Here is a 13,593-nt window from a genome sequence, read left to right on the forward strand (position 1 = left end):
ATGTGATAATTTTGCTAATGGCTAAAACATTGCAAATTGTAGAGTTTTTGTTTTACTGACATTCTTATTCATCTAATGTAACAATTAATATTACTATTATTAATTGATAGACTAGCTAGAGTATGTGATTCTTGAATAGCTTTAAAGGCATTTATTTTGTTATGAGTTTATGACTATTTCTAATTGCTTAAAGAAAGTATAAATGTAATTCTTTGTGGAATAATCTGATTGATGATATTCTGATTAATACCTTATTTCAGTTGTGTTGTCCATCAAATTGATGTTTTAAATATAGGATATTCTAATTCAAATTTCATTTCAAACTTTCTGAGTTGACAAGCTCTTATAGAAAAAGTTCACACATGATTAGGTTTGAAAGTCAGAGGTATTCCCAAACATGATAGAACATTCTAATTGGATGTTAATTGCTTTTTAGATTTTGAAGATGGACAGAGAGAGTCCAAATGCACTTAGTCATTCATAATAAGGAAGGTCTTTTTTTTTATGACTCCTGTAAGCAGAAAGGTAATATTTATGTTATTGTTTTAGTACATGATTAAGATCATTCTTTCCTTATGAAGTTTTTTGAAATGTATTTCTTAAATTAAGGGAAAATGCATTATTTATTTCATTTTTATACTATAAAACTGTTTTTCTGATTTATTCAGTAACATTGTTTAGTATTTCCAAAGAGTAGTAAAGAGCATACAGAAGCATAATAGATAATACACCGTAGGAAACAATTGCTTACAAACATTTCTATAAGTATCCTATAGAACAATATTTTGTAAGTGGATACTAAAAAACTGTATTTATATATTAGGTAGTCCAAAGGTTAGTTAATCATAAGAATTGTCCAAACAAGCTTATCAGAAGATTTTTAAAAAGATATAATTTAATTAGTTGAAGTGTTGTAATTTGTGAAATTTTTTTAAATAGTAAACTATTTCAATATCGTAGCAATTTAGTCTTTACAATGGCTAACTGACTTTTGGATCATCCTGTATATTAAGATTAATTAATGAACTATTGACTAGACTATTGAGCTGACATTATATAATAATGGAAATGTGTTGTTAAGCTCTTGTCTTGGAAAAAATATGTGGTTTTTGCTTCTATTCTATAAACTCAAATTGTTTTTACTTTCCTGTAATCACTAAGAGGACTTTTTAATGTTACCAATTATGGGTTTGGCCAGATAATGAATAATAGGGTTTATCATATTTGGGGCAGACCACTCCCAAAAAATTTGAGAGGGACTTTACTGCTCTGCAGGCCCAGGACCAAATCCAGTTGAGTGATGCCATAACTTAGGGTTTATACATAAACTGACTTTTTAAAAAACTGATTTTCAAATATCAACTTCTCTACAAAACCAGTTTTAACCAGTTTTCGAATCTTCACCCCCCCCAAAATGGAGATAAGGACTATTTACAACTTATTTTAAAACTTTTTAATTTATTTAATATTTATAAAGTTTCAAAAATATAACAAAATAAAATTGAACGACATCTACACAAAACAAAACAAAAAAAGAAATTGCTAGATTATCGCATTAAAATATAAAATTTACTCCATATAAAATCAAACAGAAAAATGAATAACAATACATGAATATAAAATATTGTTTTATTTCTTATTTTTCCTAAGAAAATATGATTTTAAAAAGCAAAGAATGTCTATAGATCTATTGCTTAACTGGGTCCTTTTTTTGCACACACTATTGCCAGAAATAGAGAAGAAACTCTCACTTCCTATTGAGCTGGATTTAATCATCTTTAAGGTATTAAAAAATAATAAATCTAAATTTTCTGTTCTTCTATTTGTATTCTCTAATACTAAAAAGTCCTTTTTAGTGTCGAAGGGCTGGACGAAGTTACTTCTTCGGGTTTTTGAAGATTTTTATGTATCAATTTTTCCATAGCATTTGTTAAAGCTATGGCTTAATTTTCTTTTTCGCCATTTTTTCATCATCAAAGTCATCTTCTGTAGAATAATTTGGATATAATCTCGATAATATTTGTCCAGATAACATAATATCAGATTTTCCAGCTAGTGGAAGAAATGTGCTAGATGACTTTGTTCAAATGTTCTGTGGATTTTGTAAATAAGGGAGAAGTGTTTCTAATCCCGTTTGTCTTCTCTCTTGAATTCGCACCTCTACAGCATGTAACAACTTGGAACTAATTCCAGTTTTCAAATTTTTCAAATTCACATGACAAAAATTCAAATACACCTTCACTTGATAATAAGTAGCCTGACAACATGCAAATCTTATTGTTCTAAGGCATCAGCTGCTAAACATATTGGACCTAAAACTTTAAGAAGCTCTACAATTATACAATATTCTGCTTTATTCTATGTGTGAGAAACACTTATGTCATTCAAAGTTAAAACAATGCATTTTTTAAGTGTACAAATCTTTCTATCATTTTTCTATTGTTGCAAGATTTTTTCCTATTGTAGAGAGAATTGGATGCGTTTTTGTTTTTGTAGTTAGTATTTAACAATATTCCCGTTTTATGCCAGAGGCGATTTTGTGTCAAAATTTTGATTTTTTAATCAAATAATTAATTAATTATTTATTATTTGATTAAGTTCAAAGTTCAAAAACCGGTTTTTTAGTTGAGAAAACCTAGTTTTCAAATTATGTAAATTTCTTCATAAAACTGGTTTTTCAAAACCAGGTTTTAAAAATTGACACACCCTAACCTACCATAACTGCTTTGGCACTCTGGCCACACACATTTTGTATTTGAATATGAGATTTTTAAATGATTAAAAATTATAAGTACAAGTGTTGTAAAATATTTCCTTTGCTTATAATAATAAGTTGAAAAGGTTAATGTGAGCCTAGGTATACAAAATGGCGGTGCTTCCGGTCGCCATCTTGTTTGCACATGCAAATGTGCAAACAAGATGGTGACTGTCGACAATAACCTAAACGCGCCTATATTTAAACTTTTTTAAAACTAAAACATTTTTTAAACGTAAATTTGCTACTTACTTTTTCCCCTGCTTTTGGTTACTTTTCCTACTCTTGGACCAGAAACGAAAAATAAAAGTCATCATACTACCTATAAATTCAATTGATGCATGGACGAAGTGAATTATGAGATTCTATACATCAGTGGTTCGAACAAAATTTGCCTGTATTGTACATAAATTTTACTCCTCTTAAAAACTACAGTCTTACGATTCACATCTCTCGCCTTTTCATTCACGATAGGCAGCATCTCCATAGACGGTGGCACCTGCAATCCACGGCCACCTAGCCTTCCATGTGTCGTTCATGTTGTCTTTCGGGCCGGAAATCACTATTACATATCCTTGGTTATGACAAATTTAATATATTTAACACATATTTACACACTTTAAATGCAAATTTGAACCACATATAAACCTTTTTCAAAATTTTTACCTCACTTACACAAAGTTAACACACCTTTAATACACTTTTATGACATTTAATACACATTAAACACATTAAGGACATGTTTAACATGTTAATTACCATTGACAAACTTTCCTCTTTGATAACTTTAGACTTCGAGTAAATTGTACAAACTTTAAAAAAACACAGACACTTTTAAAAAAATTAACGTGCTTAATTCGTCTACATCATAACCAAAATTCGAAATTCACATTATTCCTCGTGTTTCCGGAACGGAATTTTTTGATGGATATTTGCATACGAAGGCATCATTACTATCAGTGCTATCTACATTTCTTTTCTAAAAACATTTGCCATCGAGGTTACCGGAAGCGCTGCTATTTTGTATACCTAGGCTCACATTAACCGTTTATAATAATAAAAATCAGTTTGGTCTTTCTTTATAGCTGAAAAAAACTATTGATTTCAGAAATTATTCACAAATTTCTAATGAGAAAGATTTTTAAAATTGGAAAAATATCTGGTTATTTTAGAAACATTAGTTAGATATTGAAACATTTAAGTTAAAATAAGCCAAATATAATAGTAAGCAATGATATTAAAATGCTAAAAATATAAATATTTCAAGTTAATTTTTATGAGTAGTGTGTGAATAGAATTTAATAAATTTTATTTCATATATGATACTAATAAATCTTAGATTTTTAAGCATTTATATTAAAAATTCAGCAGTTTGTTTAAATAAAGTTTTCTGGATTTTAAAGATTCTTGACTGTTTGAACATCATCTTTAAAAAGACTATATTTAGACTTTTTCTGGCCCTAATGCTTAATATATATGAGATTTTTCACTTCTACCAAATAATAATAAATTTAAAAACATACATACTAAGCTGTAGGCTCTGATATGAGGCACTTCTATTAAAGCTGGTACCAGATAAGAGTAAATTATGCTTCCACACCTTTTCCAGCAATCAATACTTCATTAAAATGAATGTTTTCAGCCACTTCTAGAGGCCTGCTTCAGTTTTTAAATCAATACAATTCAAATGTTTAATTCCAATAATGTTCTTACAGTACTATAATATGAAAAGTGCTGTAAGAATGCTACTTCCTTAGAATTTAGTTTAAATGTTTGAATTGTATTGGTTTAAAATATGAAGGAAAATCTCTAAAAGTAGCTAAACCATTCATTTTAATGAAGTGTTGGTTGCAGGAAAATGTATGGAAAATGTGATTCATTTTGATATTAGACTCTAAGTTATAGCTAATTTATAAATCCTACTCTCATCTTTAGGTTGTATTTTCAAAAGAAAACTTTCAAAAAGCTTAAAATGTTCATTAAATAAATATATTACTTGATTTTAAAGGTTTTTTTTAAAATATATATTATAACTTGTTTAACTGGTCCTTACAACTCCTAATATTCTTAAAACTAAAGTTTAAGATTTCAATAAGAAGGCTGCTCTTTAAGTTTAGCTTAATTAGGATTTCAAGAAGCCAAATTTCTTGTACAGAATACAAGAAATTAGTACAAAAAACAAAAAATGTGGAAGAAAAACAAGAATGACAGCTTATAATTAATAAAAATAACAATAACTACGTCAATGATAAGTTTAATTTAAAATTATTTTAAACACTTGCATACTTATTTTAACAATAGATTCAGTATAAAATTTAAGATTTAAATTTATTACATCAAAACAAACATCTCTACAAGAATTTTAAGGTGATAAATAGGCTTAACTAATCTCGGCTCTCAATCATTACGAATTAATTAAAATTAATTATTATTATAATAAATTTAATCGATTCCATTCAATGTAAATAAGTTTTTCAAGCAACCTTGATCCTGAAGTTTATACTTCACAGATCAATAATTACAGGTCATTATATGTAAATAAAAAAGAAATTTTAAAACTTGTTAGAAATGTTAAATCTCTTATTAAAATTTATTTTGTAAGATTAATATATTTAAATATGGGCTGCTGAAACATCAAATATTTTTATCACAATTAAATATTCAACAGAAAGTTTTAATTATTAAATTTCCATTAAGGTATTTTTAATTAATATTAATGAGAGATCTGTCTGTTTTGCCTTTAAGACAGATTTATTGTATTAATAATTAATTTGACTTTTAGAAATCAAATAGCTTATAAGTATTAACACAATCATTTAATAAATTTAAGATTATTTTTCTATCTATTAATTATTTTAATATGCAATAAATTACTATATAAGTTTCTTAACAACTTTAATATAATTAATATTTGTCTGTTTATTTTTCAGTTATTTGCAAGTCTATTGTTATTTATTGCTGTAAATGTTGCTGGAATATTCTCCCACTTCCCAAGTAAAGCATCACAACGTCAAGCATTTATGGAAACTCGACAATGCATCCAAGCTCGTTTAAACATTCAACAAGAAAATCAACAACAAGTTAGATATTAATTACATATATTTTTTAATTATAATTATGTTATTTCCTTTCCTAAATTTCTTAGAGCTTAAATTTTTAATTGTTGCTATTTAAGTTTTAATTATTTAAAATGTATTTACATTTCAATAATTTTTCTTCGGAATTGGTTTTCCTTTTATTAATGTAAAATATTTAATGGCTTAAATTTACTAGACATTTTTATCATTAAAACCAATTCAAAACAAAAAGATAATCTCTGTAATTCAGCAATGAGTTTTTATAATGAATAAATGTTTTCAACCATCTGAAATAGCTGTATTCAAGTTCTAGAATTTAAATTATATTCTAGAACAAATGTTTATAATTTGTTCTAGAATATGAACATGTTTATTAGTGTTTTGAAGATGGATATTAAAGTTGACTGAAAACATTTATTTATCTAAGAATCTGCAGAAATGCTAAACCTGATTTAGAAGTCAAACTTTATTAAGGGACAGCACCATAACTAAGGCCTGCCGAAAGGGGTACATGCCAGAGGTGCAAGCCCTGGAGGGCACAATCAGCAAAACAATTTTTAGTATTTCAACTTATCTTGTAGAGAATTTTTGAGGGCACAAAATCTGAATATTTTCCTGTGTGCCAGTGACCATAGCTCTGACATCGTTAAAGGTAAAGCATTTTTTGGAGACTATTCCATCGTCAGATTCTTTAGGTTTTGAATCAAGTTAGAACATGGGATATCAGCATTCAGTGTTTGCTCCAGCATTTTGTGACTGTCTGTCATATTATATGCTTCTGTCCTTTTGTTCTTCTGACAATTTTTCCTGTTCTTTGTTCTTAGAAAACTCTAGAAGGTGGAAACCTTCTAGAGCTTTCCAATCTTCTTTATTATTCTTTCTTGGAGGTGAGGGCCACTTCTTATAATTCATTAACATTATATGCAAGGTTACCTGAGGGCAAAGGAAAGTCACTTTTGGGTTGGTACTGGAAGAGAGAGGACCACAAAAGGAGAAAGATGTTAGTGTCCAGTGGCCAAGAAATGGTTGAGGCTAGAACTTCGAATGGGAACTTTGAAATTTCCAGACCAAAGTTATTGCATTAGAGCTAGCATTTCAGTTTGAGGGGCCGAATGTGCGACTGACTTTTAGGATAAAATATGCAAGAAAGCTTTCAAGAACTAAGGGAAAGGAAGATAAAAGCAAGTATTTTGCATTTAAGAAGTTCACACATACCCCTCACAGTAACTGAAAGACCCAAATATTCTTTCCTATCCTATCTGCCATCTTCACTACTTCTTGCCCCTATATCAATTTTCTTTTATTAGAGTAAGTTTAGTATTAAGGGTTAATTTTAGGAAAATTATTATTGTAATGATAATTCTTGTTTATTGTATTAGATCACATGTATGTCACACTGAATCATGATCACAATAGATCAAGTTCAGTGTGACATGGCCATTTTATTTTTGTAATTGTTCTGCCAATGACTGGGTTTAGGGTTACTGCCAGAATAACCATTCTAGAGTTGGCATCTTTTACCAAACTTGTACATAGTTATATCATGCAAAAATAAATTGAGTTTTTAACATCTACTGCACGTGTGTCTTTTTCTTCGATGTTTGCCTTAGTGGGGTAACAAAAACTCTTTTATGTCTCACAATTTAAACAACATTTGAACAAAAATTGAAGGAAAACTTAATAAAAAAGTCTCTTTCTAAGATCTATTTATTATAAAAACTTATTTCTTGATTACAAAATTCTGTTTTGAATTGTTGTTTATCTGATTTATTTCATTTCATTGTTGCTAAAATCATAATAATGTTGAATTTTGAAATACAGTTAAATAGTCAAAACACTTAAATTGTTCAAACTCTGTTAACTAGATATAAATTGGAATTGCTAAACATAATTTTTTGTTGTTTAGCAATTCCAAAATAATAATAATTATGTTACTTTATTATGTTACTTTATTATATAATCATTATTATGTACATCTGAAAAATGGTACAGAAGCTTTTTACTTTAAGATTGCCACAATAAAATAATAAAGGTGGTTCAAAAGTCAGTTATCCATGGCATCAACTGAATTTGATATTACTTGACAAGCTATCAAAGGAATTTTTAAAAAATTTTATCAAAATGTTATAACTTGTAAACTGAACAAAAAGGATCTTTTGCATAAGCAATTTTGTAAAGTTAATAAATAATAAAGTATTTGAATGAGATATAAATTTAGTTTTCACAATAGGTAACTGACTTTTTGGCTGCAATTCATACTCATTGGCAAAAGTTGGATTAGGTTATCTTTATTGGTTAATCAAAGACAATTTCTCTGAAGTAGATTGTTTGGATTTCTCACCTGATTGCTACTTTTATTTTTATGCTACATTAATATATTGATTGGGCTGCAATTTGAAAAATTATAGACTACAAATTCCCACTGTTATCTGTCCATCCATCCATCTTTCCTTAATCTCAAGAACAGAGTTAGGTAGATGAAATCCGAGACTAGATACAGAAAGTTTAGGGGAAGGAGGCTCCAATTAACTATATACAAACTTCCAATGCAAACTAGAAGTCACCTTATTTCAATTCAAAACTTTTTCCCTAAAAGCAGTTAATAGACTGGCACAACTCTATTGCTAACAGGAAAAGTATAATGTACATGGGCAAGACACTACAGTCTAATTTGAGGTGGAGAGCATTTATTTTAAATTAAAAATGTGATTAAAAATTGCAGCCTGGCATTGTGACGATGTCACAATAAATAATTGCTCATTTATAAATTAAAAATTCTCTGTACATAATGAAGTTTAATTAATCATTTATAATTTGAATATTAAGTATTTTATACTTTATCATACTTCATAGTATTTAAAATTAGACAAATTTTAAGGCAGTTTAATTTTTTAAGGAACGTCTATTGCTCTCAGTATTACCTAGACATGTTGCTATGGAAATGAAAGCAGATATCGCAAAAAAACCCGAAGATACCATGTTTCATAAAATATATATTCAAAGACACGAAAATGTTAGGTAAAATAGCATCAAATAAAGTTTATTAGAAGTAAATATTTTTTATTTATTTTAATTTATCGTCATCATTTTAGCATCCTCTTTGCTGATATCTGTGGTTTCACCAGCTTATCATCCCAATGTACCGCAGAAGAAGTAGTTAAAATTCTTAATGAATTATTTGCTCGCTTTGATAAATTGGCTTCAGAAAATCATTGCTTACGCATTAAATTATTAGGAGACTGTTATTATTGTGTAAGTGGATTACCGGATCCTCGTCCCGATCATGCTCAGTGTTGCGTAGAAATGGGATTAGATATGATAGAAGCTATTGCGTAAGTATTTAATTAATATATTAAAATTCCGAAAGATAATTTTATAACTTTTAATTTTTTTTCAATTGATTATATTAGTTTAGTGAGAGAAGTGACTGGCGTAGATGTAAATATGAGAGTTGGAATTCATACTGGCCGTGTTCATTGTGGAGTATTGGGATTAAGAAAATGGCAGTTTGATGTCTGGTCCAATGATGTCACTTTAGCAAATTATATGGAAGCTGGAGGAATTCCTGGGTATGAGTAATATATTTTATTAAAAATTTAAGTTTAATTACTACATTTAAACATTTATTATAAGGAAATAAAATTTCAAATTTTATTATTTTAATTAAATTATTAAACAAAGCTTAAAAATAGACAAAGCTGCCCTCCCTCTAGCAAAATATACATGAAAACAATTTGATGTAATTTGAGTTGTAGTTAGAAATCAAAGCTTCCGTTTCTATTATTTACTAATTTATTGGATTAAAATTATTTTGCTGTTTAAAATGAAAAATATAAATTATAAAAATCTTACATAAAAACATATTTGTTTAAACAATTTATAAATTGCTATAAAGCCCATATTTTATAAATTTATTTTTTAGTAGTTGCATGTGTATGTTATCGAACATCTACATATACTTCAAACTGAGATATTCCAGAAGTATAGAGTTATTAATTTGTAACATTTCTCTACTACTGAACCTACAACAAATTCTTCTATAAACTACTATTGAAATAGAAAAATTCTATTTTTAATACATATTATACAAAATAATACATAAGAAAACAATAAAAGAAATATCTATATTTATGATGAAATATTTTAATATCTATCAGCAGATTAATTTCATGAAGAATTCAGATTAATTTATATACAGAAATGTATATATTTTATTTAACAAACTATTTGATTTTTAATTTAAATTCTTTTATACAATTACTAATTCTTCATATTAAATTTATTTGCAGCTTAAATAAACTTAATAGGAAATAAATTAACAATTTTTATATATATTTGTCAAATCAAATAATTTGAATAAACTTCTCATCTTAAAACACTTACAAAACTTCTGATTTTTATATATGCAATGTATTTTTCTTTAATATCTGTAACATTAAATATGATTATTTATTTTAAATTTTATTATTTAAATAAAATTATTATTTTAGACGTATCCATATCACAAAGGAAACTTTAAAATGTTTGAATGGAGATTATGAAGTTGAACCTGGTAATGGTGGTGAAAGAAATGCTTATTTAAGGGACCATAATATTGAAACTTATTTAATCATAATGGATGATAAACAAAGACCAGTGAACATTCGGCCAAGGAAAAGTATTGTAGCCCAGAATAGCATATCAAAGGAAATGAGAATGATTGGCCATACGGACAGTAATAATTCTGAAACGAGGTATGAATGTATTTAGTCAAAATAATTACTGATTTTTTTTAAGAAAGATTAAAACTAATTTAGATTTGAAAGAATTTATATAAAAATTGTAATGAATTACTTAAATATCTTCATTTCTTAGATATTGGCTTTTAATTTAAAATTGTCTCATAGCTTATTTAATATATGCATATATAAATGTAAGAATTTTACTTAAATATGAAATAAGATATGTAAAGTGAAACACAATTGTATATTGAAATATTATTTAACAAGAGTGATGAATATGGAAGCTATAACCAGGAGACTGTTGTTGATAACCCTGTTCATATACACTGATCAAATTTCACTGCAGCTAATTGTAAATATAAGCTGATTTGGTTATAAATCAATACCAAGATTTTCAGCTCAAAATTTTGGTTTAGATTTATATCTTTTGTTATTAGTCAACTTCCAAATATAATATATTTATTTACCATATTATGGTAAGATAGTAGACTAGAACTGAAATGATATGGTATATAGTGGCTCATGGCAAAAATATGTAATAAGAGCACATCACTTTTATTGAGACACTACCTGTAATAGTTTTTAATATATGACATTCATGTTATATAGAAAGAGACACCAAGCAACCACTAAATTTATCATGAGAAGAACTGTATTCTATATCTAACAGTAAATACATTTAATCAAAATCAACATTTCTAAGATAACATTAATATCTTACATAGCATATCATGCTAGAATTGTTACACATAATATATGATAGATTATCTTTGTTTATTCTTTGCCATGTACAGTTGGTTCATCATCTGTTGAAAGCATTGTATATGTTATGTTCATTTATGTTAAATTTTTATTATTACATTAATCTTTACATTAAATAAGTTCAGTTAATGCAAGGTTTGGTTGGAAATGTTTGTGATGTACAGCAATTGTTAGCACTGTTTCACTTGTTTACCAAAAAGTTGACTTATATGCTAGCATATACAGTATTATCTTCTTTCTCAAGTTTTCATTCTGAACAAAGACAATTTTTCTTTACCAAAAAGTTATGTGACATAATTTTCTTTTATTTGACTCTAAGAAGTTTTAAATGAGATATTTTATGGCTTAAACATATACATTTAAACAAAATCGTTAATGTTTTAGTATACGTTTTTAAACTTTTATTATTTTCTAAAAACACTTAAGTTTCTCTTCAATGTTACCCTATAAATCTATATGATTGCTTGAATTTGGTTTTATCACATACATAATATATTATATGATTAAATCAAAATGAAGAATTTCTGTAATTTAGTGAAATATAATTAAATATATGAATGAAACCAAAAAACTTATATTATCTAACAATTAAAGTTGTTTTCTTTTTCAGCATATTTCAGTTCTGAATATTTTTTTAATATATACATTAAAACCTGAATAAAACAAACCCGGCCTAAATTGGAAAAATTATTTGGAATGGAGCAATTTTCTATGTTAAGAAAAAGTCCATTCCAATGGAAACCTGTCAAACTGGAAAAAATACTCATTACTGTGTGATTCTGGTTTATGCAGGTTTCACTTTACATATTTATTTAGCATTCTACATACAGAAATCTTTGATATGAGGAGACAATTATTATAAGACTTACAATAAAATAATAAAAATGTAATTATAAAACTGTAATAATAATAATATAAACTTAAAATGCAATATATATAATTAAGCAATCAAATATAGATAGATAGATAGATATCTTTATTTGGCGTAGAAGGCTTTCGCCTGTTACAGGGGCATTTTGTTTAAACGCATATTTATACACATATAATAGCATCTCAATAACATTGATATTTTCTACTTACTAATCTATAGAATTTCATTAATATTTGTCACAATTATGATTCAGTAGATTGTTTAACTTAATTATATAACATATTAATCATTTATCAAACATCTTTTAACTCTATATATTATTTCTTTACTATACTGCTCCATATCATTTGTATCATCCAAAAACAGTTTAATAGAAAAATCATTTTTATTTACTATCTTTGATAGCTGCATTATCCAACTTTGTCTTAAATCCATTTCCCTTGATATGTGGTGTAGTGAAAACAGTAGATTTGTTGTTATATCTTCTGCCTTAATAATTTTTTGTAGAAACATCAAATATCTTTTTATTAGTATAGTATTTAATCTGAGTCTATTTGTTTCTAATCTTAAGGCGCTGCCCAGAATATTGTATTCTAACTGAAATATCTTGCGAGTAGGTACATTCTGTATTTTTTCAAATTCATTAAATTTATCCATGTTCCAAATTGGGACTGCATACTCCATTGAATTCATCACAATCGAATTAAAAAGTTGAACAAGTGTACCTAAGTTCTTTAGTTTAGCCTTGCAGAATAAACCTATTGACTTACCTATTACAATTTTTGCGTTGTTTAGTGTATTTTTATAATGTTTCTCAAACGAGAGGTTAGGTGTATACATTAATCCTAAGAATTTGTTTTCCTTGACTATTTTAACACCCCACGGGCGATCAAACCTCTTTTTGTGGTGAGCATTGCTAATTATTACGCTATTATCTTGCTCTGGATATTTTATTTCCATATCACTAGATTTTAAAATCCAAGTTTCTAGAAATCCAATTATTTTATTTGGTCTAGGAATTCTCTTATCGTGGTTTTAAATATTTTGCCTCTTAGCCCTTGAGTATTCCAAAAACTCATCATCACATTATTTTTTTCTCTTGTTAAAGTTCCTGCTTTTTTCTCACCCAGTTCACTATCTTTGGCTATCAACTCATCTCCATTCACTTTACTATTATTATTTTCTATATTATTCTCCATTCTCCATTTTTTCTGTGTTATATTTAAGTTATCTTTTGTTTTTACTAATCTTATATTATATTTGTCTCTAAAAAATGATTCACCTGAATTATTTCTTTAGTATTCAAATCATATGTATACATTGTATTTTCTTTTAAGAAGTAGTCATCTCTTATTTTTATTCTGTTGTCACCCAATTTCTCTAGTTTAATCTGTTTGAGTAATAATT

At 27.2% G+C, this 13,593-nt stretch overlaps 1 protein-coding gene across 1 annotated transcript in view; it reads left to right on the forward strand.

Moving 5' to 3' along the window:
- LOC136974092 (adenylate cyclase type 5-like) overlaps positions 1–13,593 on the forward strand; it is a 63,838-nt gene that overhangs the window by 26,662 nt on the left and 23,583 nt on the right. The window contains exons 3-7 of the mRNA XM_067268888.1: positions 5,686–5,835; positions 8,729–8,850; positions 8,925–9,164; positions 9,243–9,401; positions 10,323–10,565. Coding sequence (XP_067124989.1) covers positions 5,686–5,835; positions 8,729–8,850; positions 8,925–9,164; positions 9,243–9,401; positions 10,323–10,565 — 914 coding nt within the window. The remainder of the gene's footprint in view (positions 1–5,685; positions 5,836–8,728; positions 8,851–8,924; positions 9,165–9,242; positions 9,402–10,322; positions 10,566–13,593) is intronic.

Source organism: Centruroides vittatus, unplaced genomic scaffold (genome assembly GCF_030686945.1).
Source record: "Centruroides vittatus isolate TY-2023 unplaced genomic scaffold, ASM3068694v2 contig_341, whole genome shotgun sequence".
In the NCBI taxonomy this organism is placed as follows: domain Eukaryota; kingdom Metazoa; phylum Arthropoda; class Arachnida; order Scorpiones; family Buthidae; genus Centruroides; species Centruroides vittatus.